The sequence below is a fragment of the Papio anubis genome, chromosome 18 (assembly GCF_008728515.1).
Source record: "Papio anubis isolate 15944 chromosome 18, Panubis1.0, whole genome shotgun sequence".
Lineage (NCBI taxonomy): Eukaryota > Metazoa > Chordata > Mammalia > Primates > Cercopithecidae > Papio > Papio anubis.
Genome location: NC_044993.1, coordinates 54,117,251 through 54,143,844, shown reverse-complemented (window position 1 = coordinate 54,143,844; position 26,594 = coordinate 54,117,251). Strand labels below are relative to the sequence as shown.

Genomic DNA, 26,594 nt, shown 5'->3' with positions numbered 1-26,594 from the left:
CGGCACCCGGCCTCGTTTGTTTGTTGCCTTAAGCCATTGAGTAATGTGGGTATGGATGTGTCAGAGTGAGGGGTGGGGAAGATATGAGTAGCTACTTTCTCTAATAGAACTCAGGTGTATGTAAAGAGAGAGCGAGGCCCTGCCCTGGGAATCTGGGCCATTTCCCCGTCAGAAATGGGGCAAGACCAAGCCTAGGGCTATGTGCTCTCAGACCACCCAGTAAGCTGAAGCAAGTTTCTCAAGCTTCTCTCTTTTATTCCAATGGGCAAACCACCTTGAATCCGCCACGCATGCAAAAAGCCACTATTTAAAGCCCTTTAGAATGCACTGGAAAACCCATGTAACACACCTTCTGGAGTCCAGAAACCCCATGGAGTAGAGGGAGATTTCTCCAATGAGGGCGTAATCTGGCACCATCATGGCCACTGTCCGGAACAAGGCCTGGAAAAGAAACAATGAATCAGAATCGGAACATGTGCAGTGAATACTGAGGGAAGGCACATCCACAGAAGCAAAGGGAAGTAGCACGGTCCTTCAGGCCACTCCAGTGACAATCAAGGCAAGCAGGACTGGGGGACAAGTGAGTGCAGATGGACCATCCTCAGTTGGCCAATGCATGGCTCAGCCAACCTCCCTTCTGGCCCTGTGCAGGTATATGTCGTTACTTACATTCGGTCCCTCAGTGGTTCTGTGGAAGGCTCTAGGTGCTGGTACACCTCATTCTCCTATGCCAAATGAGGACACCTCATAGCATCACTCAACTGTTGGAGCTTCCCAGTGTTCAACATGGACATCAGAAGTCATTTAGGAATGCAGAACCAATAGGTATCAGAAGAAGTCAGACAGATCTTTTCTAAGACAGAGTCTCTGTCGCCCAGGCTGGAGTGCAGTGGCACGATCTTGGCTCACTGCAACCTCCACCTCCCAGGTTCAAGCAATTCTCGTGCCTTAGCCTCCCAAACACCCGGGGGTTACAGGTGCCCAACACCAGGCCCAGCTAATTTTTTTATTTCTAGTTGAGATGGGGTTTCATCATGTTGGCCAGGCTGATCTTGAACTCCTGACCTCAGATGATCCAACCGCCTCAGCCTCCCAAAGTGTTGGGATTAAGGCGTGAGTCATCTTGCCCAGCCAGACAGACCTTGATTTGAGTTCCTGTTTTGCTATGGACTAGCATGGGCAAGTTATATAACCCTTGTAGATCTCAGTTCTTTCATCTCAAAACAGACTAACTTTACTCTCTTCATATAGTTATCATGAGAATAAATGATAGAATGCAAGTTAAGTGCTTACAAGAGTATGTGGCACATAGTAAGTGTTCAATATACACCAGCTATTGCATTATTACCTTGGATGGATCTTAGAGGAGAAGTAACTTGCCTGAGTCACCCAGTTAGTTAGAGCTAATGCCAGGGCTAGAATCCAGGCTTCCTGATACCATGCCCGGGTGCTTTCTACTATACCACGGCATCGTGAAAGCTGCTTGTGATGAGCTAATATGGCTGTTGGCTGGGATGGGTGCAGGGGGTGCTTACAACTACTGGGCAGTAAAAAAACGAGAAATGGGGCCGGGACTGGTGGCTCACACCTGTAATCCCAGTACTTTGGGAGGCCAAGGCAGGTGAATTGCCTGAGGTCACGAGTTTGAGACCAGCCTGGCCAACATGGTGAAAACCTGTCTCTACTAAAAATATGAAAATTAGCAGGGTGTGATGGTGCATGCCTGTAGTCCCAGCTACTCAGGAAGCTGAGGCAGGAGAATTGCTTGAACCCGGGAGGCAGAGGTTGCGGTGAGCCAAGATCGTGCCACTGCACTCCAGCCTGGGGGACAGAATGAGATTCCATCTCAAAAAAAAAAAAAAAAAAAAAAAAAAAGAGAGAGAGAGAAATGTGGATCCAAATTCTATCTTGGCCTTCACTGGCGTATGTTGACCTAGAGGGGAGGAGCCACTTGAAGCATCACCCTGACTATTTTCTCTTCTCAGAGAGAAGTGGTCCATCTGAATAAGATTCCAGGGCTCCAATCAGAATGCATTAGTAGCAGGGGATAGATCATGTCCTAAAGTCAGTGGATATGGGTGTGGCTGGGTCTCTCTTACCACTTCCACCCAAGGGGACGGGGGAATAAATTTACCCCCAGGTAGGTACCTCTAGAGGTTTCTCTTTCTTTTTCTTTTTTTTGAGGTGGAGTTTCACTCTTGCCTCCCAGGCTGGAGTGCAATGGCGCTGTCTCCAGTCACTGCAGCCTCCACCTCCCACGTTCAAGCGATTCTTCTGCCTCAGCCTCCTGAATAGCTGAGTAGGATTACAGGCGCTGGCCACCATGTCTGGCTAATTTTTGTATTTTTAGTAGAGATGGGGTTTCACCACGTTGGCCAGGCTGGTCTCGAACTCTTGACCTCAGGTGATCTGCCTGCCTCAGCCTCCCAAAGTGCTGGGATTACAGGCATGAGTCACAGTGCCCGGCCCAGAGGTTTCTATTATAAACAGCACACCCTACATGTATATCTGCTGGCATTTACCTTGAGGTTGTCAGGCAGTTCAGCCCTGCCAGCATAGCCGGGGTTCATGGTGATGAACACAGCACACGTTGGGTTCAGAGAGAGCTCAGTGCCTTCAAAGATGAACATCTTTAGCTTCCGAATGATGGCTTGTTGGATGCTGAGGATCTGCTGAGCGACCACAGAGAGCACTTCCACCTGGGGTGAGAATGCCCGGCTGATAGGAGCTCCTGCTTCTGTCTGACAACCACCCTACTCTACCAGAGTCCTCCCACATAGCAAAGAAAGAACCCAATCACCCGGAAACCAACCACACCTGCACATTCAAAATTAGGAGCATGATTTGGGGTTTTGGTAAAAAAAAAAAAAACATAGGTTTGCGCGTGTGTGCGTGTGCGTTAATAGTTTCCATAGTATTTTCTCTTTGTTTCAACACCTGGCATAGTACTTGACATACAGTAGGTATTCTGTGTTTATCAATTCATATTGGTTCAAAGATCAGAGATTTTTATATTTCCTGATCTTCATTCATCATCCAAACAGAATTATACACTCTTTTGTGATACGTCTTTTGTACTTCTACTATAGACTTTTATCATGTTGGTATTTGTTTCATTAAATTTTTATTTCCCTTTACTAGATTGTAACAGTCTAGACAGCAAGACCCCCCCTTTTTTTTTTTTTTTTTCTGAGACAGAGTTTCACTTCCAAGTTGGTATGCAATGGTGAGATCTCAGCTCACTGCAACCTCCGCCTCCCGGGTTCAAGCCATTCTCCTGCTTCAGCCTCCCGAGTAGCTGGGATTACATGCACTCACCACCACATCCAGCTGATTTTTATATTTTTAGTAGAGACAGGTTTCACCATGCTGGCCAAGCTGGACTTGAACTCCTGACCTCAGGTGATCCACCTGCCTTGGCCTCCCAAAGTGCTGGGATAACAGGTGTGAGCCACCACGCCCAGCCAAGACCATCTTTTTTTTTGAGAGACAAAGTCTCACTCTCACCCAGGCTGGAATACAGTGGCTGCATCAAAGCTCACTTCAGCCTCGAACTCCTGAGCTCAAGCAATCCTCCTGCCTCAGCCTCCTGAATAGCTGAGGTTATTTTATTTTTGTAGAGACAGGGTCTCAACTGTGTCGCCCAGACTGGTCTCAGACTCCTGGGCTCAAGTGATCCTCCCACCTTGGCCTCCCAAAGTGTTGGGATTACAGGTGTGAGCCTCTGTGCCTTGCTATACAACCATTTCACGCTCATCTTTGTAGCATGAACTTATGCAGAATATCTGATGTATAGTAGTTGCTCAATAGTTTGAAATGGGCAAGTGAATGAATTAATATGATGGAGAGATGGGGATATGTGTATAAAACATGCATCTGTCTCCTTGAGACTCCTTCTGTTTAATTCACTGAGTACATGCTTTGGAGGTTCTCATGTCTGCCATACAAGAGACATAAGGCCCTGTTATTAAGGGGTGCAGAGCCAAGTAAAAGGCCCCTCCATGCACAGCTTCTTTGTTTTGTAGCCTAGAGGCAGAGTTACCTCGATCCTGTTGAATTCATCAAAGCACGCCCATGCTCCAGCCTGTGCCAGCCCCTTGAAGAACTTCCCCATAGCTTTGTAATCCAAACCATCGGAGCAGTTGAAGACCACGCACTAGAAAGAGGGAGGATGTGGGTATCATTCAGGGTGGATTGCATCCCATCTGAATTACCCTGCACCATTCAGCAGCAGTGGGTTCCTCTCTCCTTGCTCTGCTTGAAGGAGCTGGGGTCCACGCTGCCTGTTAATGCTAAACTATCTTAAAGTTCATGCTTACTTCCCAGAATAGGGGTGCAGAGAGGGCCTGGAAGAGAGGAGGGGATAGATGGCATTTCCTTACCTGCTTAGCCAAGGCTTTGGCCAAATCTTTGGTGGTTTCTGTCTTGCCAGTCCCAGCTGGACCCTCTGGAGCACCCCCAAGGTTCAGCTTCAAAGCTCCCATCAGTGTCCTATGGGAAGAAAATAGGATTTCAGTGCTTGACGTCTAAGACCCAGGAAAGAAACTAACTTTTTATTCATTTTGACTCATACAAATATTTAGGTTAGTGCAAAAGTAACTGCAGTTTTTGCCATTGAAAGTAATGCTAAAAGCTGCAATGCTAAAAGCTGCAATGACTTTTGCACCAACCAAATAGTTAAAAATTTTCCCGATTATATGAGCAATACAACATCACTGTAAAAATTTCTATTTTACTCAGCATTGTAACCTCAGAGCCCAGCACATGAGTGGTACCCATAAATATGTGTTTGAATGAATAAATGAATACGTGCATATATATATATATATATCAAATAAAAGCAAAAATACTCATAACCTCCACATTCCAAAGATCACCAGTGCTAATAGAATGGTGAAAATAAATATATTTATCCAACTAGATTATGAATTCTTTTTTTCTTTTGAGACAGGTTCTCACTCTGTCGGCCAGGCTGGAGTGCAGAAGCATGGTCACAGCTCACTGTAGCCTTGACCTCCTGGACCCAAGTGATCCTCCCATCTCAGCCTCCCAAGTAGCTGGGACTTACAGGCACACGCCACCACACCTGGTTGATTTTCGTATTTTTTGTAGAGATGGGATTTTGCCATGTTGCCCAGGTGGGTTGGTCTCAAGTTTCTGGGATCAAGTGATCCACCCACTTTGGCCTCCCAAAGTGCTGAGATTACAGCTGTGAGCCACCATGCCCAGCTAGACTATGAACTCTTAAGTTCAGGAATCATATTTGATTGCATTTCATAACCTCAGTAAATTAATACAGTTCCTGGCATATAATAGGTGCCAGATATATGTTAGAAATGAATGGTGTAATAACTGTGGTTCCATGGCCCTTGGTATGAGTCTGTATGTTTTCATTTAGCACTCTATCTTGTAATCATTTGAATATGTCTCTCCTGACCCCCCAGCTAGATTTAGGGTTTCTTGAGGTCATGCATGGTGCACAGGAAACTTCAAAAAATGGTTGTTGAACAATGAGTGGAATAAATACATGAATGAAGAGCAAAAATCATGACCATAAAAAAACAAGTGGTTGAGGATTTTGAAGGGAGAAAACATTCCCAAGCATTATTTTTGCAATCTAAAAAACTCCCACTGTAAGGAAATATATAAAAGCAAAGAACATCTAAACATCACAAAACCGACAAGTTCACAAAATCCCGATCTCAAAGGCTGAGTTCCACAGAAAATGTCAGAGCACTTTGCTGAGCACAGAATGGCCAGATCTTTTCATGAGACTGGCTGGCAGAGCATAGAGACCCCTTGGCTGCGTTCTTGACCTCACTTCTTGTCTATCTTATGGCCATAGGATCTCCAGGTACCATCTTGATTCCTGCCATTGGAGAGCCCTCTACGTCAAGTCCTATGCCATGTTCATGGACGTGCACCAATATTCCACTTGTTGGTTCAAATATATTGATTTGCACTAGAACTATTACTGGGTTCTCATTTCTAGCCTGAAGACCTAGTTTGCATGCCCATCTTTGGGACTATGGAGAATCTAACAATCTGAAGTGTGAAGGGTAAAGGTAACCCAAGACATCCCTAACTTTCCTCCCCAGAGTCTTCTTCCCCTGGAGTTCTCCATTCATCCGTCAGATCTAGGAGCTCCAGAGTGTACCTGTAGCAGCGGTCTGTGAGGGGTGTGATCACCAGCCGAGGGGAGTTTCCCAGGTACTCATAGCCATACAAGGCTTCTGTGGTGATAATCTGCACCTGTACATCCTGGGCCACCCAGTAGTAGCGTAACTGTGAGATCCACTGGAAATCATTCAGATCAGAGACCCTGTCCTCAATTAACTTGGCCACCACGTCGCGGGCTGTTGGGACACAGATGCAGAAACACACACACAGAGCCATCAGAACTCTCCATCTTCGTAAGCTCCTCAGTTAGAAGTGGATATTATCAAGGTCCCCCATTCTCCAAACAATTTTATTTTATTTATTTATTTTTTTGAGACAGAGCCTTGCTCTGTCCCCCATTCTGGAGTGCAACGGCGTCATCTCAGCTCATTGCAACCTCCGCCTCCTGGGTTCAAGCGATTCTCCTGCCTCAGCCTCCCAAATAGCTGGGATTATAGGTGCACGCCACCACACCTGGCTAATTTTTTGTATTTTTAGTAGAGATGGGGTTTCAGCATGTTGGCCAGGCTGGTCTCCAACTTCTGACCTCAAGTGATCCGCCCACCTCGGCCTCCCAAAGTGCTGAGATTACAGGCGTGAGCCACCGCGCCCGGCCCAGACAATTTTAGATTTCTCAAGCCTCCTTGCCCACCCCCACCCTGCAGGCAGCAATATCTGTTAGAAGCTGGTATTTGCTTTCTCCCAAAACCAGGCAGAGAATCTGCTTCACTATCTTCTCTCAGACAGCACAGCAGAGGTATTAAAGGTGCGTGCTCTGAAATCAGACTGCCTGGGTTCAAATTCTGGTTCCACCACAACCTAGCTGTGTGACTTTGGGTAAGTTCCTCGACCTCTCTGTTCTTCAGTTGTGTAATCTGTAAAATAGGGATCATACAGTACCTACATTATAGGGTTATCATGAGGATTAAATGAATATATATGCACATACGTACGTGCCTACATCTAGACACAATAGAGAGAGAGAGCTGTTCTTGGCGTATGAAAATGTTATACAGGTATTAGCTACTGTTATCATCCCCAAATTCTTGGAAGTCTGAGCCAGAGGGCTTTGCAATGCATACTGACTCCAAATGCCATCCTATTTCCAATATAACCCTTTTGGTCCTGTTTCAGGCCCCTAGGATATCCTAGGAGAATGCAATCAGCATGGCCTTATATAGCAGGGGAAGGAAGCCTGAGAATCCATGGTTAGATATATCCTTTCCATCTGGAGGCCTGAGAAACCAGCTGGAAGATATACATTTCTAGCTTTTCTCTTTTCTCTCATGGGACTGTAAGCCCCGATTTAATTTTATCCAAGTGACAGGGGCCTTGAAGTTGAAGAGTGGATCTAGGCTGATGAGAATCATTCATTATGTTTTTGGTAACTCAGGTGGAGAGCTATGGAGATCTCAGAGCTAGTACAGCAGACTCAAAAGATTCAGAACCTGGGGCTTAGAGAGGTAACTAACTTGCTGAGAGGCACACAGCTATAATAGCAAGCAACAGAAGCGCCTGTGTCTGTCTGCTTCCAAGCCTAAGGGACTTTTCAAAGGGTTGCTTCCATTGAACCTTTCCTGCCTCTCTGTGACAGTCTTCTTTATTACAGTAAAATCCAAAACCCTGCAGGGAAGAGTCCTTGAAGACGATTATATCCACAGCTTTTTCTTCCTTCCCAAGGAATTTAATTCTCCTCCTGGCTCTTGGGGAAATATACAGGGGAACCACCTGATATGTTCTCCCAAGGAAGAGGGTATAGGGCAGGAGTATGGTATGCCTGAGGGATCCAAGAGGAAAGTGAATTTCAAGGGATTGAGTTGGGGATGCCTTCACCATGCAGTGTGTGTATGTGCACTTGCATGTGTGTGTGAGTGTATATGTGTGTGGGTACATGCGTGTGTGCATACATGCATGCTTGTGTTTGTGAACCCAACCACACTCGGGTACCCTGGGCAGTATAACCACATCTGCACCAATTATTCCTAACAGCTGAGTATGTAGCTGTATGAAGAGCACATTTTCCCTTCTCTCTCCTTGATGTTATGCTGGTCTACCTAATGAAATCAGATTGAAGTGAGCATTAACCTGAGGGGAATGAGATGCCATGAAATGCCAGTAGGAAGCTGGGTGTGTGAGCAAGAGGCTCTGTTCCCAAGCAACCAGCCTGGTCCAGCCCTAGTTTCCTTGGTGATGGAGAGAGGGTGTGGGGGTGGTTTGTTTTATATAAAGACCCCAGTTTTTCCTCCTCCTCCTCCTCTTCCTCCTCCTCTTTTTTTTAAAGGAGGAGCTGGAAGGCATCCTCTCTCACCACCCACTGCTTGCAACATTGCCCATTTCCAGTCCCTTAGGCTTGGAAGCAGACAGACACAGGCGCTTCTCTTGCTTACTATTATAGCTGTGTGCCTCTCAGCAAGTTAGTTACCTATCTAAGCCCCAGGTTCTGAATCTGTGAAATGTCTATGAAAATGAGATAATGTATGTCAACCACTTAGCACAAAGCCTGGCACCTAGCAAGGATGCAAAAATATTAGCTACAGTTAGCCAAGGAAAGGATTCCACGTTAGCGAAGCTCAGAAATGACTTTGGCCATCATTGTCTCAGTACAGGCCCTGCTTGGAGGGCTCCTGGAAATCAGTTTGGGGGTGGGAGAGGAAACACAGGTGGAGAGCCCTTCGGCGTTGGCTTCTCTCCTTCCTCCTCCATCTTACTCTCAGTTGGAGAAAGCTCTCCCTAATGAGGAAGGAAACCCTGAATTATTCCATCCAGGAGAACTGAGATGAGCAAGACTAGACTGCTTCTCCTGGACAGTCAGTAATGACAGGGGAAGCCCATTGGCTTACCGTGGACATCGATGACTGTGAGGGCCCCGAGCGTGAGTCGAGCTCCACTGCTCAGCTTCCCTCGCACCAGCTGGACAATCTGTGCAATCTGATCATTGCTCTTTTTCAGAAAATTCTGGCAGGGGCAGAGGAGGGGACAACTGGTTACATTTGACTCTCCTCTGGTAATCCCTGTGTCAAGAAATGGTACCATGGACCACCGGATGGCTCAAGCCAGACTCCTGGGTGTCATCCCTCAAGTCCACCTTTTCCTTACCCCAGTCCTTAATCTCTGAATGAATTCCTAATGCATTGTGCTGAAAGAGGCAAGATTTGGAAGGTTTCATACTCCATAGTTTTATTTTTATACTATTGTGGAAAAGGCAAAATTACAGGAGTGAGCAGAAAATACCTTGGTAGTTACTGGAGACTTGGAGTAGAGAATGCAACTGACTACAAAAGGCCTGAGGACATTTTTTTGGATGGTGTGGAACTGTCCTATATGCTGATTGTGATGGTGCCTACACAAATGCATGTGTTTATCAAAACTGAGAACCGTATGCTAAAAAAGGTGAATTTCACTGTATATACCGTAAATCAGAATTAACCTCCCAAATTGGAAACTTTTTCACATTAAAGAGACAAAGGAGCTATAAAAACAAAATGCAACATCCTGGACTAGATTGCATCCTGGACCAGGGGAAAAAAAAAAAAAAAGATAGTAGGGCAATTGGCTAATTTTATTTATTTATTTGAGACAGAGCCTGACTCAGCCTCCCAAATAGCTGGGATTACAGTTGTGCACAACCACACCCAGCTAATCTTTGTATTTTTAGTAGAGATGGGGTTTCGCCACGTTGGCCAGGCTGGTCTCGAACTCCTGACTCAAGTGATTCACCCACCTTGTCCTCCCAAAGTGCTGGGATTACAGACATGAGCCACCACACCCGGCCTGTCATTTCTTTTTCAAGATGACAAAATTTAAAATAGCCAATTTAGAAAGGTCTATAGATTAGAGAATAAAATCGTTATCAATGTTGATTTCCTGATTTGGATAACTGTACAATGGTTGTCTAAGATGTTAATATATGAGGAATCTGGATGAAAGATATATGAAAATTCTTTGTATTATATTTTCAGCATTATTTGTAAGTTTCACGTTATTTCAAATTAAAGAGGAGAAAAATAAAAGAAAAAGAAAACTTAAAAAGGAAAAAAAGTAAGACCACCCTAGGTTCAAACCCTGCCTTTCCTACTTTCTAGCTATGTGGCTCTGGGCAAATGATTTTAAGCTTCCGAGTTTCAGTCTCCTGGTGTGTCAAATGCAGATTTTTTTTTTTTTTTTTTTGAGATGGGGTCTTGGTCTGTCACCTAGGCAGGAGTACACAGGCACAAACATGGCTCACTGAAACCTTGACCTCCTGAGCTCAAGCAATCCTCCCACCTCAGCCGCCTGAGTAGCTGGGACCACAGGCACATCCCATCACTCCTGGCTAACTATTTGTAGAGAGGGGGTCTCACTATGTTGCCCGGGCTGGTCTTGAACTACTGGTCTCAAGCAATCCTCCCGCCTTGGCCTCCCAAACTATTGGGATTACAGGCATGAGCCACCATATCCTGCCCTAAATCTAGATGATCATAGCTGCCTCTTCAAGCTGTGTTGAGGATTAAATGAGGTAGTGTATGTGCTGTTGGGGCTTCTCCCCACATCTCTCCTAAACACAGCTATTCTAGACCAAAGTGTCTTCCTGCTGGCATACACCATGCTTTTCATCTTCAGGCTTTTGCATACTCCAGGTCTTCTCTCTGGAACACTCTCCCTCCTATTTTCTGCTCAGCTAATCCCTACTTATATTTCAGGTGTCCTCCTAGACACCACTTTTCTGGGAAATCTTCCCTAATCCTAACTTCCCTCCCCTCACTCTCTTACTCTTTCCTTCCTTCCTATTTTCCTCCTTTCCTTCCTTCCTTTTTCCTCCCTCCCTTCCTCCCTCCCTCCCTCCCTCCCTTCCCTCCCTTCCCTTCCCTTTCCTTCCTTCCTTCCTTCTTTCCATCCCTCCCTCCCTCCCTTCTTCCTTCCTTCCTTCCTTAAACCCTCCCTCCCTCCCTTCTTCCTTCCTTCCTTCCTTCCTTAAACCCTCCCTCCCTCGCTGCCTCCCTCCCTTCCCATACTTACTAGATGTCTGTTCTTTCCTTATCACAGTTCTATACAAGAGCCTTTTTCTCTCCCCCACTAGACCATAAATCCTTGAGGACAGGGACTATGTCTGTCTCATTCACATCTAATTACCTTTGTTAGCAGCAGTACCAGCACAGAGCAGATGCCAAACCAATATTTGTTAAATGAATAATAAATGGTTGGAGGGAGGGAGGGATGATTATTCTGTGTCAACACCTGCTTCCTTTAGGGCCTTGGTATATGATGGGAAACATTCTCCCTATCTATGGGTGGGAAAACTGGGGCACATGAATCCGCCTCCATCACAAAAAGTCAGAGATACTGTCACAAAAGTCAGAGGATTTTAGAGTTTCTAAACTTTGAAATGATGTACGTGAAAGCAGTTTGCATGTGTACAGTGCAATATGTCTATTAGGATTTATCAATATGGAATCTGTATAAGTTTAAACAGTGGCCAAATTTTATGTTCTAATTTCAGTTTATACAGCAAAATATAGGAAATTAAAACATATTCTAATACACAGCCAATCCTCTAAGAGCAGTAAAGGAGATCTGGTGAGATATTCATGGGGAATGAGACCATGGAAGAAAGGCTGAATATGAAGTTTTCATTCATCCATTTAACAAATATTTGGTCAAGCATGGTGGCTCCCAGCACTTCGGTGGCCCCTTGGCTTAGGAAGAATACAGGAGGTCTCCGTTGGTGGAAATTCTGCCAGGTTGGCCCCTAGAAGCCCAGGGTACAAGACTTAGAATCCTGTAGTCCAGAATTTCTGTCTGGGAAGGACTAGGAGAGGTCTCGTACCATAGAATTGCAGGACAGCTCGAATCCCAAATTCTCCATCCCACTGTCCTCATGGGAACCCTGATGTCTGTGATGCTATGAGCCCAAATGATTTTTGTTTAGACAACAAAACATGGCTACTCTAATTATACATCATTCAAATCCTAATTGATGCTTGGATCTCTTCTGTAAGCTTCGCAGCAAGCTCACCTACCGGTAAGGTATTTTCCACCAGGGCTTGGGACACCTCCTGGGTCCAAAAGATGGAGGAGACACAGATAACCACCTGTCCAGGCCACTGTAAGACCCAGTGATTTCGAGCAACCTGGAAAAGTGCAGTGGGCATGTTGTAGGATCAGTTCACGTGTGGTTTTGTAAACTGAGTTTACAAAAACATGCCCCAACCACCTCATCCCCGCAACAAAAACAAAATCTTCCCCCACGCTCAGATGCTACAAGGCTTGACATCTCTGGGATTACCGATTTATGTCTTCCTTTCTGAGTTTTATGAAAAAGAAAAAAAAAAAAAACTCCAGTCATCTCATCAACTTTGCATTGTTTCCATGCTCCCATTCATCAAATTTTCCCATAGTTATAATCAAGGTGATGTTCAGAGAATTCTCATAACTACTGTTTTTTAATGGCTACCTAATATTGCAGTGCTGAGTCACAACCGTCTGAGCTGTTTCCCCATCCTACAATGTTTTCCCTCAAGCTACACATCAGGAGCAGGCAAACTATGTATATACATGTTTTCATAAATAAAGTTGTATTGAAATACAGCCGCAGCATAAAAAAGAATGAGTTCACGTCCTTTGCAGGGACATGGAGGAAGCTGGAAGCCATCATTCTCAGCAGTCTAACACAGGAACAGAAAACCAAACGCCGCATGTTCTCACTCATAAGTGGAAGTTGAACAATGAGAACACATGGACACAGGGAGGGGACTTCACACATCAGGCCTGTCAGGAGGTGGGGGGCAAGGAGAGGGAGAGCATTAGGACGAATACCTAATGCATGCGGGGCTTAAAATCTAGATGATGGATTGATAGGTGCAGCAAACCACCATGGCACATGTATACCTATGTAACAGACCTGCACGTTCTGCACATGTATCCCAGAACTTAAAGTAAAATAAAATAAAATTTTTAAAAAATTTTAAAAAAGAAATACAGCCATGCCCATCATTTAAATATTGTCTGATGCTTTTGTGCTACAAGGGAAAAGCTACAGTACCCATTTACTATACATATGTATCTTATAACATTATGTTGTATACCTGAAATATGCGTAATAAAATTTATTTTTAAAAATAGTTGCTTTGGGAATGTGGCCTGCAGAGTTGAAAATATTTACCATCTGGCTCTTTACAGAAAAAGTTTGATCTGAGGATGAAACTTGATAGATTTGATTTGGATGAAATAATTTCATACCGGTAACTGCTTTTCTTTAATTTTTGATTCAGAGCATGTCATAGGAAAAGGGGTTGGTCTTTCATTTTACAATGCAAATACTATTTCAAGGGACAGCAGGCTCAGTCCCCAGGACTTTAGTGTGAGGGTGCTGAGTATTGCTTTGTTCTGTGGGTCCTGGGAATAAGAAAGTAAGAAAGTTAGTCAGTTGTCTGGGAGCAGTGGCTCATGCCTGTAATCCCAGCACTTTGGAAGACCGAGGCAGGTAGATCATTTGAGGTCAGGAGTTCGAGACAAGCCTGGCCAACATGGTGAAACCGCATCTCTACTAAAAATACAAAAATTAGCTGGGTGTGGCAGTGGGTGCCTGTAGTCCTAGCCACTTGGGAGGCTGAGGCAGGAGAATCGCTTGAACCCGGGAGGCGGAGGTTGCAGTGAGCCAAGATTACACCACTGCACTCCAGCCTGGGAGACAGAGTGAGACTCCATCTCAGAAAACAAAAAAAGAAAGAAAGAGAGCTAGAGTCAACATGAATGTTACTACAGGCTGGGTATCAAGTTATTCTGACAGGTTCTTTTGTCTTAAGGCTTACATCATACCTGTTTCCCTTAAAGCTTTGGGAACATGAGTTATGCCATTCAGGGCATCTGTAAGGTAAATGAATTATTAAGGGACTCTAAATAGACCTTGTGCCATTAATTCCATTTGACAAAAAGGACTGGTCCGTGGCAACCAGAGGGTTCCAGCTAACCCTCTTCTCTGGCATCACCTGCTTCTAACTGCCAACATCTCACCAGGGGTAGGTTCATTGCCCCAGGGTTCACAGGTAAAGGAAAGAGAGGTGCAGAGGGATAGGTTTTGGTAGAAGGCAGAGCGTCCAACTGAACTACTGATACATGAACCTTCTCCCCAGTGTTCTCTTTAGTGCCCTAGTGTCCCGGCACGTGTACCCCGATTCTTGTTTACCTTGACATATGCTTCAATCCCAAGTCCAATGACTTCTCGCATACTGGCAAGCATCATCTGCTCCACCTGCTGGAGCCACTTTTCCACCATGCCCTATGGAGCAAGACAGAGAGAGGGTGCAATAGTCAACCAAAGCCCAGAGGGAGGGACAGTGGGTAGAACGCAGCTTTCTCTCTGGACACGGCTGGAGGGAGGCCACAGGCTAGGCACTTTTTCAAGTCAATATGGTCTCTTTCCCAGTTCTCTGTTTTTTTTGACATGGAGTCTTGCTCTGTTGCCAGGCTGGAGCGCAGTGTCACGATCTTGGCTCACTGCAACCTCCGACTCTCTGGTTCAAGCGATTCTCTTGCCTCAGCCTCCTGAGTAGCTGGGATTACAGATGTGCACCACCACGCCCAGCTGATTTTGTACTTTTAGTAGAGACGGGGTTTCACCATGTTGGCCAGGATGGTCTTGACCTCCTGACCTCATGATCTGCCCGCCTCAGCCTCCGAAGTGCTGGGATTACAGACATGAGCCACTGCACCTGGTCTCTCTCTCTCTCTCTTTTTTTAAAAGAGAGAGACAGGGCCTTGCTCTGTCATCCAGACTGGAGTGCGGTGGTACGATCCTGGCTCACTGCAGCCTTGAACTCCTGCCCAAGTGACTCCTGCCTCAGCCTCCTGAGTAACTGGGACTACAGGCACATGCCACCATGCCCGGCTAACTTTTAAATATTTCTGTAGAGCCAGGGTCTCTCTGTGTTGCCCAGGCTGGTCTTGAATTCCTGGCCTCAAGAGATCCTCCTGCCTCAGCCTCCCAAAGTGCTAGGATTACAGGTGTGAGCCATGGCACCTGGCCCCAGCCAATATTCTTTATCTGCTTTACACTTATTTTCTGTATTCTCAGAAGTGTATGCCTTCTAAAGGGGAAATAGATTTTTCTTTTTTTTTTTTTTTTTTCAAGACGGAGTTTCACTCTTGTCACCCAGGCTGGAGTGCAATGGCACGATCTCAGCTCATTGCAACTTCCGCCTCCCGGGTTCAAGCGATTCTCCTGCCTCAGCCTCCCAAGTCGCTGGGATTACAGGCATGTGCCACTACACCTGGCTTTTTAGTAGAGACAGGGTTTCGCCATGTTGGCCAGGCTGGTCTCGAACTCCTGACCTCAGGCGATCCACCCGCCTTGGCCTCCCAAAGTGCTAGGATTACAGTGTGAGCCACCATGCCCTGCCCATTTTTAACATGCATTACTTTCATGTCATTTTCTGAAACAGACAACTTCTCAGAAGGCAAATGAAACATCTGTCAGTTCATAAAATAAATTGCATCTTTTAAATGAACAGCTCTGATTCATGCATTATTCCAGTGGGTCTCAAACTTTGCTGTTCCTTGAAATCACTTGGAGATCTTTTAAAAATACTGATGACTGACTCCCATCCCTAGACTTCCTGATTTAATTGGTATGGGATGCAACCTGGTCATTTGGATTTTGATTAAAGCTCCATAAGGAAATTCAAATACGCAGCAAATTATTCAGTGTTAGAATTTCAGGTAACTGTAGCTGTTGACTTCAGGTGCTTGTAAGCTAGATGGTGTCTGCATTGGTAATGTGACTCCTGGTTGCTGCAGTTTATGTGTGTGGGTGGCAAAAACAGTTAACAAAGCAAGGCTAAGCTTGCTTGTCTGTTTCCACTTGAGGATGCTGTCACTGAGCAGAAATGGAAGTAATTTATACTTTACTCATTATATAAGGACATATGTATGAAAACCTGAGTTAAGTAGCATTATAGCTCTCATTGATTCTATGATGTTTTATTGATCTTTAAAATGAGTGCCCCAGGAAGCTACCTGTCTAACTGAATTGCTTTCAACTGAACTCCTGATGTAGAAATCTAAACAGCATCGGCTGTTTTGATCTGATTCCTGCAATTGACTCCACATCGAGTTGGGTTAAAATCCACAAATTTAATATATCATGTGGGTTGCAGTACAATCTCCGTCTTAGAGATGGGTACACTGAGACTAAGAAAGACTGAGTCACTTCCCCAAATCTTCAGTCGTTACATTGTGGAACCTGAGTGTTCCATACCCCAGGCAGTCTGGAACTAGAGTCCCAGTGCTTAGCCAATATGCTCTCTAGTTTACTTTGTTATGGAGAAAAGAACCAAAAATGGGTAAGAGGAGTTACCTTGGCATTAGCTGGGTAGATTTTCTGGATGAATGGAACAGTTTCTTTTTCTGAGCTGATCATACCTACAATTTCCAGATTGTCTATAAACTCGAGCTTGGCAATTCCTTCAAAGCACTTCTTCAAGTGCGGCTGCACTCGGAGAGGGTCCTTTGTCTCAGACAAGATTTCCAGTAGCTCATCATTTGATAGGAAGAAGAACCTATTTCAAAGCAAAGAAAGATGGTAACTGCGACCTCTTCCAAGAACTTTTTCTAGCAAGGTGATACTCTCTGACAGGTAGTCCACACCTAGGTGAATACCAGCTATGTCCTGCGGTCTTCACAAAGGCCCACCACTCTCTTTTATCACTTTTCATCTGGGGCATGGAAGGTGGAGTTTTGCTTTTCTTAAGAGATGAGGTCTTGCCATATTGCCCAGGCTAGACTTGAATTCCTGGGCTCCAGCAATCCTCTCTCCTCAGCCTCCTGAGTAGTTGGGATTACAGGCATGAGCCATTACGTCCAGCTTGGAGATGGTTTTGAATCTGAGATACCAAACTTGATTTAGCTAAAAGGCCAAGAAGCGATGGTTTTCTCTAAGAGCAAGAGAAAGAATAAAAGCTGGCATATGTGGGTTTCATAGGGCTGGGGGGTGGGTGCTATCAGCTGAAAAGAGCCCAGGCAGAACAGCAATTCTCAACTTTGTCTGCACTTTAGAATCACCTGGGGAGCTCATACGAAATGCCAGTGCCACAGTCCCACTGCCCAGAGATTCTAATAGAATTGATCTGGGGGTGCGGCTGATGAAATTTGTATTTTTTTAAATTTCAGGTCAGTTCTAATGTCAGTGTTGAGAACCGCTGGGTAGGGGCAGGAGAGAGAGACTTCCTTGTCTTTCCTTCTCTCCATCCATGCAGGAACATTGTACAGGCATGAAACAAGAAAGCAAATGTTAACAATGAGCCTACCTACATGCAGAGGCCTCTACCATCTTTCATTTTATTTATTTATTTTGAGACAGCGTCTTGCTCTGTCACCTGGGCTGGAGTGCAATGGTGCAATCATAGCTCACTACAGCCTCGGCCTCCAGGGCTCAAGCAATTCTCCCACCTCAGCCTCCCGAGTAGCTGGGACTACAGGCGCATGCCACCACGCCCGTCTAATTTTTGTATACTCTGTAGAGACGGGGTCTTGCCATGTTGCCAAGGCTAGTCTCGAACTCCTGGGCTCAAGTGATCCATCCACCTCGCCTTCCAAAGTGCTGGGACTATAAGGGTGAGCCACTGCACTCGGCCCTCTACTATCTTTTAAAGATAATAAGACAATTTCATCTCTTATTCAGGCCTAAAAGCAGCAACAATAAACCCTCAGAAAATGTCCAATGTTCAAACCTGTACTGTGACCATCAGGCTGATGGAGGGATTTTGTGATTATGGTCTTTACCAAATATGGTGGATTACAAAAATGGCCACGATATTTACAGTTCCTCTCATCAAGGAGTGGAGTCTATTTTCACATTTCTCAAACTTGAGCTGGCTCTGCGTCTTGTTTTGGCTAAGAGAATGTAAGAGAACACGAGTCTGTGCAAGTTCTAAGCCTAGGCATCAAGAGGCCATGATGCTTTCACTCTTGCTGCTCTTAGGAACCCTGTGACCACCACCTTATAAATAAACCCAGGCTAGTCTTCTACAGGATAAAAGACATGTGGCCCAACTACCTGTTGCCCAGCCAGTAGGAAGTCAATGACCAGACAAGCAATTAAGGATGCTGACTGATGGCTAACTGCAGTCATGAGTGAGCCCCAATGAGACCAGAAGAACCACCCAGTCAAGCCCAGCTCAATCTGCCAACCTACAGAATTATGAGCTAAATACATGATTGTTGTTTCATACTTCTAACTTTTGGGGTCATTTGTTATTCAGCAAAACAAACGAATACACTGTATCTACAGTGTTGAGCAAGTAGAAAGAGTAATAATTATCTGTTGATGACCAACTAACCAATATCCAATGAGATGTCCATTTCTCCCACTCCCAAGTGAAATTCAAATGGGTGATCTCTATGGATATGCACTCCCTCTATCTCCATCATGTGCTATAATGAATAAGGCTCAATGGCCATAAGAGTAGTAATAATACATTTGTATAATTTAAAATTAAAATCTTTTTTTAGCAATCTGTATTTTCAAGATGAAATTAAATTATGTGGCTATCAAAAACATTCTCAAAGTGTTTGCTGAGAGTATTTAATTTTATTTCATAAAAATGCATAAAGAAATATCGAGGTATTTTTGTGTGTGTGTGTGTGTGTGTGTGTGTGTGTGTGTGTTTAACTTAGGGAAAAAGTGTGGCTCAGAGAAGTTAAATGGTTGCACATCTTATCCAGACTTCCTGGGTATCAATTCTAGCTTGATCATTTTATCAGTCTTATATCTTTGGGCAAATCATTATTTTCTCATTTATAAAACAGGGACAATAATAATGTTCCCAAACTCATAAGAGTATTACAAAGATTAAATTAGTTAATAAGTGTAAAGCACTTAGAGCAGGGTCCTGGTGTAAGGTAAATGCTTTATTAGTGCTATTATTCATTTTTTTTTTTTTGAGAGAGTCTCACTCTTTCACCCAGGCTGGAGTGCAGTGGCGCCATCTCGGCTCACCGCAATCTCTGCCTCGCAGGTTCAAGCGATTCTCCTGCCTCAGCCTCCCAAATAGCTGGGATTACAGACGCTTACCACCATACCCAGCTAAATTTTTTATTTTCAGTAGAGACAGGGTTTCATCATTTTGGCCAGGCTGGTCTGGAACTCCCAGTCTTGGGTGATCTGCCCACTTCGGCCTCCCAAAGTGCTGGTATTACAGGCAGGAGCCACCACGCCTGGTCTATTATTTCTATTTTAATTAGGAATAACAGGAGTGGGTCTAGAACTAGAAGCCCAAACCTCAGGTGTTTCCTGAGTTTAATCTCTTCCCAAGCCTTATGCTTCTAAACCAGGGTTTCTTCCACTATAATGTGTTGTCCAATACAAAAGCTATTAGCCACATGTGGCTATTTACATTAAAAAGTAATATTAACTAAGTTAAAAATTGGCTTCCTCAGTCACCTCAGCCACACATAAAGCGCTCAGTGGCCACTGGTGACTAAGGGCTACTATATTAGACAGTACAGACAAAGAACATTCCTATCATTGTAGAAAGTTCTATTGGATAATGCTGAATTGAATAAATACCAAAGATACTTCTGAGTTTATTTATTTATTTATTTATTTATTTATTTGTTTACGAAATGGAGTCTTGCTCCATCGCTCAGGCTGGAGTGCAGTGGTATGATCTCAGCTCACTGCAACCTCTGCCTCCCAGGTTCAAGCAATTCTCCCGCCTCAGTCTCCCAAGTAACTGGGATTACAGGTGCCCCCCTACCATACCTGGCTAATTTTTGTATTTTTAGTAGAGACAAGGTTTCACCATGTTGACCAGGCTGGTCTTGAACTCCTGACCTCAGGTGATCTGCCCCCTTGGCCTCCCAAAGTGCTGGGATTACAGGCATGAGCCACCGTGCCCAGCCATACTTCTGAGTTTCTAACAAATCACTTTTTTTTTGGTAAGCAGGAGGGAACTAACTTTGTGTTCACATAAAGAAACACTAAAATTTATGTTTCTTAAAGGTACATTAGGATCAAACATCCTAATCGGGGTCAAATGACACGCGGTGACTGTCAATGGTGAACTAGTCATGGATAGATTATCAGGAATGTCAGGAGTGAGAACTCACCTTTCTGAAACTAACCTTCTCCTTTTTTTTTTTTTTTTTTTTTTTTTGGAGACAGGGTCTGACTCTGTTGCCCAGGCTGGAGTGCACTGATGCAATCTTGGCTCACTGCAACCTCTGCCTCCCAGGCTCAAGTGATCCTCCTACCTCAGTCTCCTGAGTAGCTGGGACCATGGGCACACACAACTAGGCTGGCTTATTTTTTGTATTTTTTTGTACTGGTGGAATTTCCCCATCTTGTCCAGGCTGGTCTCAAATTCCTGAGCTCAATCAATCCTCCCACCTTGGTCTCCCAAAATGTTGAGATTACAGGTGTGAGCCACCATGCCTGGCCTGGAACTAACCTAAAACTTCCTTGAATTTTATGCAGAAGATTGGTTTTTGTGGGGGAGGAAAAGAGTCAAATATGTATAAGCATACCTACCAGAAACTACAAAATTTGGTGGTATAAAAAATTGACTGATGTTTCTCAAACACATAGTCTAGGTGCTAATGTTTTTACATGTGTTAGCTCATTAATCTGTACAACAAATACATAGAGTAGGGGCCATTACTATATCCCAGATTTACGGTGGGGAACCTGAGGCTTGGATAGATTTGCTGGAGGCCTCAAGACTACTAGGTAGAAAAGCTGGGATGCCAAAGGAGGTCTGTTTAACTCCAAAATCCAGGCTCATAGTCATGAATACTCTACCCCCGTAATTCGGAAAAATAACAGTGTTGGTTTGGACAACGTGTGCATTTGACACCCATTGGTGTCCATTCAACCTCACACTAAGTAAAGACCGTGAAGTCATGCACCATTCCTGAAAGCTGTCTCGGAGAATGGAAAACCAGGAAAGAGTATAGACTAGATTGGTTGAAGTCAACTCTTGGTATGAAAAATGGAATTCTACCTACATACGGGGCAAGAATGTAATTCCAAGTAAAAGAACAACGCTGGATACCTGGGGAAGAATAGTCTCTTCTTCTCCAAGTAATTATTCAGCCCTTTCTGGATGTCCTCCAAGAGCAAGTTGGCTTCTTGAAGCTTCTCGGCCATCCGTGGCTGGTCGGCTGCCACCAGAACCCTGTTATCTTTCACCTGGGTTCCATTAAAAAAGGTGAGACTCATCATGAGGTTCCCAAGTTCTGACATTGGTCATTGTAATGAATGTGTGACCTATCAACTGACAGCACTCCTTGTCCAGCTAACTGCCTCCTGATCCCCTTCCTAACTGCACAGGGGTGAATGTTCATGGAACATGACCTTGTTCCTCTGATCACGGTTGACTGGGCAGGGACTGGGTACCTGAAACCAATCAAGCCCAATCATATTTTAACCCAGGGAGTTTAGAATCCAAACCATGACATTCTATACTAGTCTGGGCTGAGTGAGGATTATGTCTCTCTGTGTGATGGAATGGTAGAGCAAGCTAGTCTTGAGAGAGAGACAGAGAGGGGGAGAGAGAGAGAGAGAGAGACTAAGGCAAGGCCAGGAAAGAGGAGCTGAGCTCAGAGAGATGGAAGGAGTTCCTAAGAGAAGAGGCTTCTGGGTCCTAGATCCATCTTTTGTGAGGCTTGGCTGCGCTATCTGGCCTTGGGTTCCATGAGACACCAGTTTGGTCTTCTCGTTTCAGCTATCCTGAGTTGGTTTCTGTCACTTGCACCCAAAGAACCTTAACTAATAAAGAATTGGCTTATGCTGGCTGGACAATCTAAATTCCCATTTATCTCACCCTCGCAAACAAATCAGGGAAGATAAATTCCCTTGCGGCAAAATCTTTTTAAGTGCACCCCAATTTGATCACACTTGACTTAAAAAAGGAAAATGATTTGACCTCATAAAAGATGCCTCTAGGTGCCTTGCACACCCAATGAACTTACCATCCTTCAAGGCTTGATCCCAATGTTCCTGCTTTAGAGGCCTTCCTTGACACCCTAAGACAACCAAATCACTCTTCCATATTCTAATAACTATTTGTATATTACTTTTTTTGGGGGGTGTGGGGGACAGAGTCTCACTCTGTTGCCCAGGCTAGAGTGCAGTGGCGCAATCTGGGCTCACTGCAACCTCCGCCTCCCAGGCTCAAGGGATCCTCCTGCCTCAGCCTCGGAATAGCCAGGATTACAGGTGCATGCCACCATACCCAGCTAATTTTTTATATTTTTAGTAGAGACGGGGTTTCACTATGTTACCAAGACTGGTCTCCAGCTCCTGAGCTCAAGCGATCCACCTGCCTTGGCCTCCCAAAGTGCTGGAATTACAGGCGTGAGCCACCGCACTCAGCCAAGGCAACAAATTCTACGAAGACAGAAATCATATTCTTGCTACCTTCAAGTATTTTCTGATTTCTAGTATAACACCTGGGTCATTGTAGGTACTGAATAAACATTTGTTAAATAACTGAGTAACCAAATGTGGATAATTGTTGGAATTCTAAAAGGATTCTCAAGCTATAAAAGTGTTATTGCATTATCCTGCAACAAATAAAACCTCATAAGAAATGACAGTTAAATAATACAAACTGCCTATAGTTACTGCTTGGGAAGTGGGATTTCAAAAGGCTTCTACTTTCTATCTTATGTATTTGTATTTGCTTTTTTTTTTTTTTAAATTTTTTTTTTAGACAGAATCTCACTCTCCCAGCCTGGAGTGTAGTGGCACGATCCCAGCTCACTGCAACCACCACTTCCTGAGTTCAAGCGATCCTCCCACCTCAGCCCTCCGGGTAGCTGGGATTTCAGGCATGCACCACCATGCCTGGCTTATATATATATACACACACACACGTATATATACACACATATATGTATATATAGTATGTACATGTATATATATGTATATATATATACATGTATATATATGTATATATACACATATACACACACATATATATACATAGACACACACACACACACATATATATACTATTTTTTTTTTTTGTATTTTTAGTAGAGATGGGGTGTTTCACCATGTTGTCCAGGCTGTTCTGGCACTCCTGACCTCAAGTGATCCACCTGCCTTGGCCTCCCAAAGTGATGGGATTACAGGCATGAGCCACCGCACCAGTCATATGTTTGCATTTTTAATAACAACTTTTGAAATTAGAAGAAGATACAAAAAGATTGATTTTCCAAAACTCCAGTTCATTTATAAGTTTCAAGGAGGGTGACTAGAATGCATAATGAGGAAACACTTGTATTTCTGCTGGTAAGAGTTATTAGGGTATAAAAACTTACCGCTTGAGACATAAGTGATTTCCAGTAACTATCAACAATGCCAAATTTCCTCCCCTCTTCTGGCATCTGGGCTATGATGTCCTCCGAACTGAAGATTGGTTCCAGGTACAGCCAGGTGGCTTGGCATTTCAACCAGGCATCCAAATTGTCTTGTATGCGAATTAGCTTTTCTTCCCATTTCTGTGAATTTAGCATTTCATACCTGAATCATTAACCTGCCACTCTGCATCACAGGCCCATGGACCAAGCAAATGGATGGAGACATACATTTATTCATTCAGTCAGTCACTTGTTTAACAAATAATTATTGACGTCCCCCTGTTCTCTGTTCACTGCTCCAGGTGATGTGAACATAGCAATGAATGAAACACATGAGAACTTTGCCCACTGTGGAGCTCACGTTCTAGCAGAATAATTATAATAGTTATATACATAATCTGTGACAAGCAATGGTCTAGTGCTTTAAGTATATGGAACCAATTTAATCCCAGAGCCTTACCAGGTAGATGTGATTACAAACCGCATTTTCCAGATGTAGAAACTGAAACACAACAGTTTAGTAATGTGCCCAAGGTCACATCACTAATAAGGAGCAGAGCCAGAATTCAAACCCAGGTCATTTGGCTTCAGAGTTTGTGTCGTTAGCCCATGTCACTGCTCCAAACAATGAGCACAGGAGGCCAAACCCCTACCTTCAGGTAGCTTACATTCTAGAGTACCACAGCCCATAAGATGCTTCCCAAATGCACGTGTATTTGGTGCATTCAAATCTCATCTTCTCTTTTGGCAGACAGTTGCAAAGGCTCAGCATGCCATATGCTTATTTGGATGGTTATTGCTTTCAGTTTTTTGTCATTAATTAATCAATGTATTTATTTTTGAGACAGAGTTTCACTCTTGTCGCCCAGGCTGGAGTGCAATGGTGTGATCTCGGCTCATTGCAACCTCCGCCTCCTGGGTTCAAGTGATTGTCCTGTCTCAGCCTCCCAAGAAGCTAGGATTACAGGCGCCTGCCACCACGCCTGGCTAATTTTTGTATTTTTAGTAGAGACAGAGTTTCACCATGTTGGCCAGGTTGGTCTTGAACTCCTGACCTCAGGTGATCTGCCCACCTCGGCCTCCCAAAGTACTGGGGTTACAGGTGTGAGCCACTGTGTCATTTATTTATTTATTTTTTCCAATTAGGACAAAGCAACTTTCTTTGTTAACTGAACTTGAAAACCTTTCCCCTCCTCTGAGAAACGCAGGGCTAATGAAACATCTCAAAGCATTCAACTTCATTTCCTCTTACCCGGCATTCTGCTTCTATTGGTTTGACGAATGGGGAGCCACACATGGTCTGGGTCTTTATCACGTGATCATCGAGTAGCATTTGAATGTCATCAATTGCACACAAGATGCTTGTATCCTGTAAACAAAGCCGCCCCACCTTGTCAAAATTGTGAAACCTCCCCATTTTTTTTTCCTTTTTAAAAAATATATTTATTAGAGACAGGGTCTCTTCACCCAGACCTGAGTGCAATGGCTCGATCCTAGCTCACTGCAGCCTCAAACTCCTGGGCTTAAGGGATCATCCTGCCTCAGCCTCCCAAGTAGGTAGGACTACAGGCATATGCCACCATGCCTGGATTTTTTTTTTTTTTTTTTTAAGACAGAGTTTCACTCCTATTGCCTGGGCTGGAGGGCAGCAGTGGAATCTCAGCTCAGTGCAACGCCCACCTCCTGGGTTCAAGTGATTCTCCTGCCTCAGCCTCCCGAATAGCTGGGATTATAGGCAAATGCCACCACACTCAGTTAATCTTGTGTTTTTAGTAGAGACAGGGTTTCACTATGTTGGCCAGGCTGGTCTCAAACTCCTGACCTCAGGTGATCTACCCGCCTCGGCCTCCCAAAGTGCTGGGATTACAGGCATGAGCCACCGTGCCCAGCTTGGATTTTTTTTTTAAGAGATGGTGTCTCACTGTTGCCCAGGCTGGTCTCGAACTCCTGGCCTCAAGTGATCCTCTTGCCTCAGCCTCCCAAAGTGTTAGGATTACAGGCTTGAGCCACTGCATCCAGCCACCTCCCCATTTTTCATGCTGATCCCTTAGGACCTCACAGCTCAGAACTCCACTCTCATGGGGTAGGAATCTATGTCTTGCAGGGGATAGGACTTCTACTTTCTTCCTTGAAAATGTTATTAAAGATATTTAGGCTGGACAAGGTGGCTCATGCCCGTAATCTCAGCCTCCTTGGGAGGCTGAGGTAGGAGGACTGCTTGAGCCCAGGAATTCAAGACCAGCCTGGGCAACATAGCAAGACCCCATCTCTAAAAAAATTTTTTTAAAGACATTTATTGTCCACCTCCTTTGCAGAAGTCAAATACAGTCTAATCCAAGACTCACAGATAGAATTTGCTGGGGAGGAAGATTTCTGCCCCTTTCCCTGTGTTCCTGCTTCTCCACTTGCTTTCCTGGCTCTCCTTTCCCTCCGGTAGGAAGATCAGCTGCTAATCTGACTAGTTAGGCCTAGACCTGCGGTTTCCACCCTGTGAACTGAAGTGCCCTGGGGCACCGCAGCCAACTCAAAGTAAATGATTGTGGTTATTTAAAAATAAAATACAACCATTATTTTTTCTTTTATTGTAGGTGTATTTTTTTCAAACAGTGGCTAAGTTGTTAGAGCATAAATCCTTATTAAATTGTTTGGACCTAATTACTGCATAAACAAAGCTATTAGGTATTTCTTTTGGCCTAAGGGCACTGTGAAAAAAGTAGTTAGACACAAAGGCATTGTGAACCAAGAAAGTTTGGGGACCTCTGTTTCATTTATTTATTTATTTATTTATTTATTTATTTATTTATTTTTGAGACAGTCTTGCTCTGTCGCCTAGGCTGGAGTGCAGTAGCATGATCTCAGTTTACTGCAACCTCCGCCTCCCGGATTCAATTGATTCTCCTGCCTCAGCTTCCCGAGTAGCTGGGATTTCAGGCAAGCACCACCACGCTGGGCTAATTTTTGTACTTTTAGCAGAGATGGGGTTTCACCACCTTGGCAAGGTTAGTCTCAAATTCCTGACCTCAAGTGATCTGCCTGCCTCAGCCTCCCAAAATGCTGGGATTACAAGCATGATAGGCGTGAGCCACCATGCCTGG

The 26,594-nt window shown here is 44.4% G+C and overlaps 1 protein-coding gene across 3 annotated transcripts in view; it reads right to left on the bottom strand.

The window, feature by feature from the left end:
• DNAH3 (dynein axonemal heavy chain 3) overlaps positions 1-26,594 on the bottom strand; it is a 208,189-nt gene that overhangs the window by 103,317 nt on the left and 78,278 nt on the right. For all 3 annotated transcript variants that reach the window (XM_021931814.2, XM_021931815.2, XM_021931813.2), the window contains 12 exons: positions 24,752-24,868; positions 23,461-23,640; positions 21,186-21,322; positions 16,490-16,691; positions 14,321-14,413; positions 12,156-12,266; positions 9,000-9,114; positions 6,158-6,356; positions 4,383-4,491; positions 4,043-4,156; positions 2,523-2,699; positions 350-441 (listed from right to left, as the gene is read on the bottom strand). In XM_021931814.2, coding sequence (XP_021787506.2) covers positions 350-441; positions 2,523-2,699; positions 4,043-4,156; positions 4,383-4,491; positions 6,158-6,356; positions 9,000-9,114; positions 12,156-12,266; positions 14,321-14,413; positions 16,490-16,691; positions 21,186-21,322; positions 23,461-23,640; positions 24,752-24,868 — 1,646 coding nt within the window. The remainder of the gene's footprint in view (positions 1-349; positions 442-2,522; positions 2,700-4,042; positions 4,157-4,382; positions 4,492-6,157; positions 6,357-8,999; positions 9,115-12,155; positions 12,267-14,320; positions 14,414-16,489; positions 16,692-21,185; positions 21,323-23,460; positions 23,641-24,751; positions 24,869-26,594) is intronic.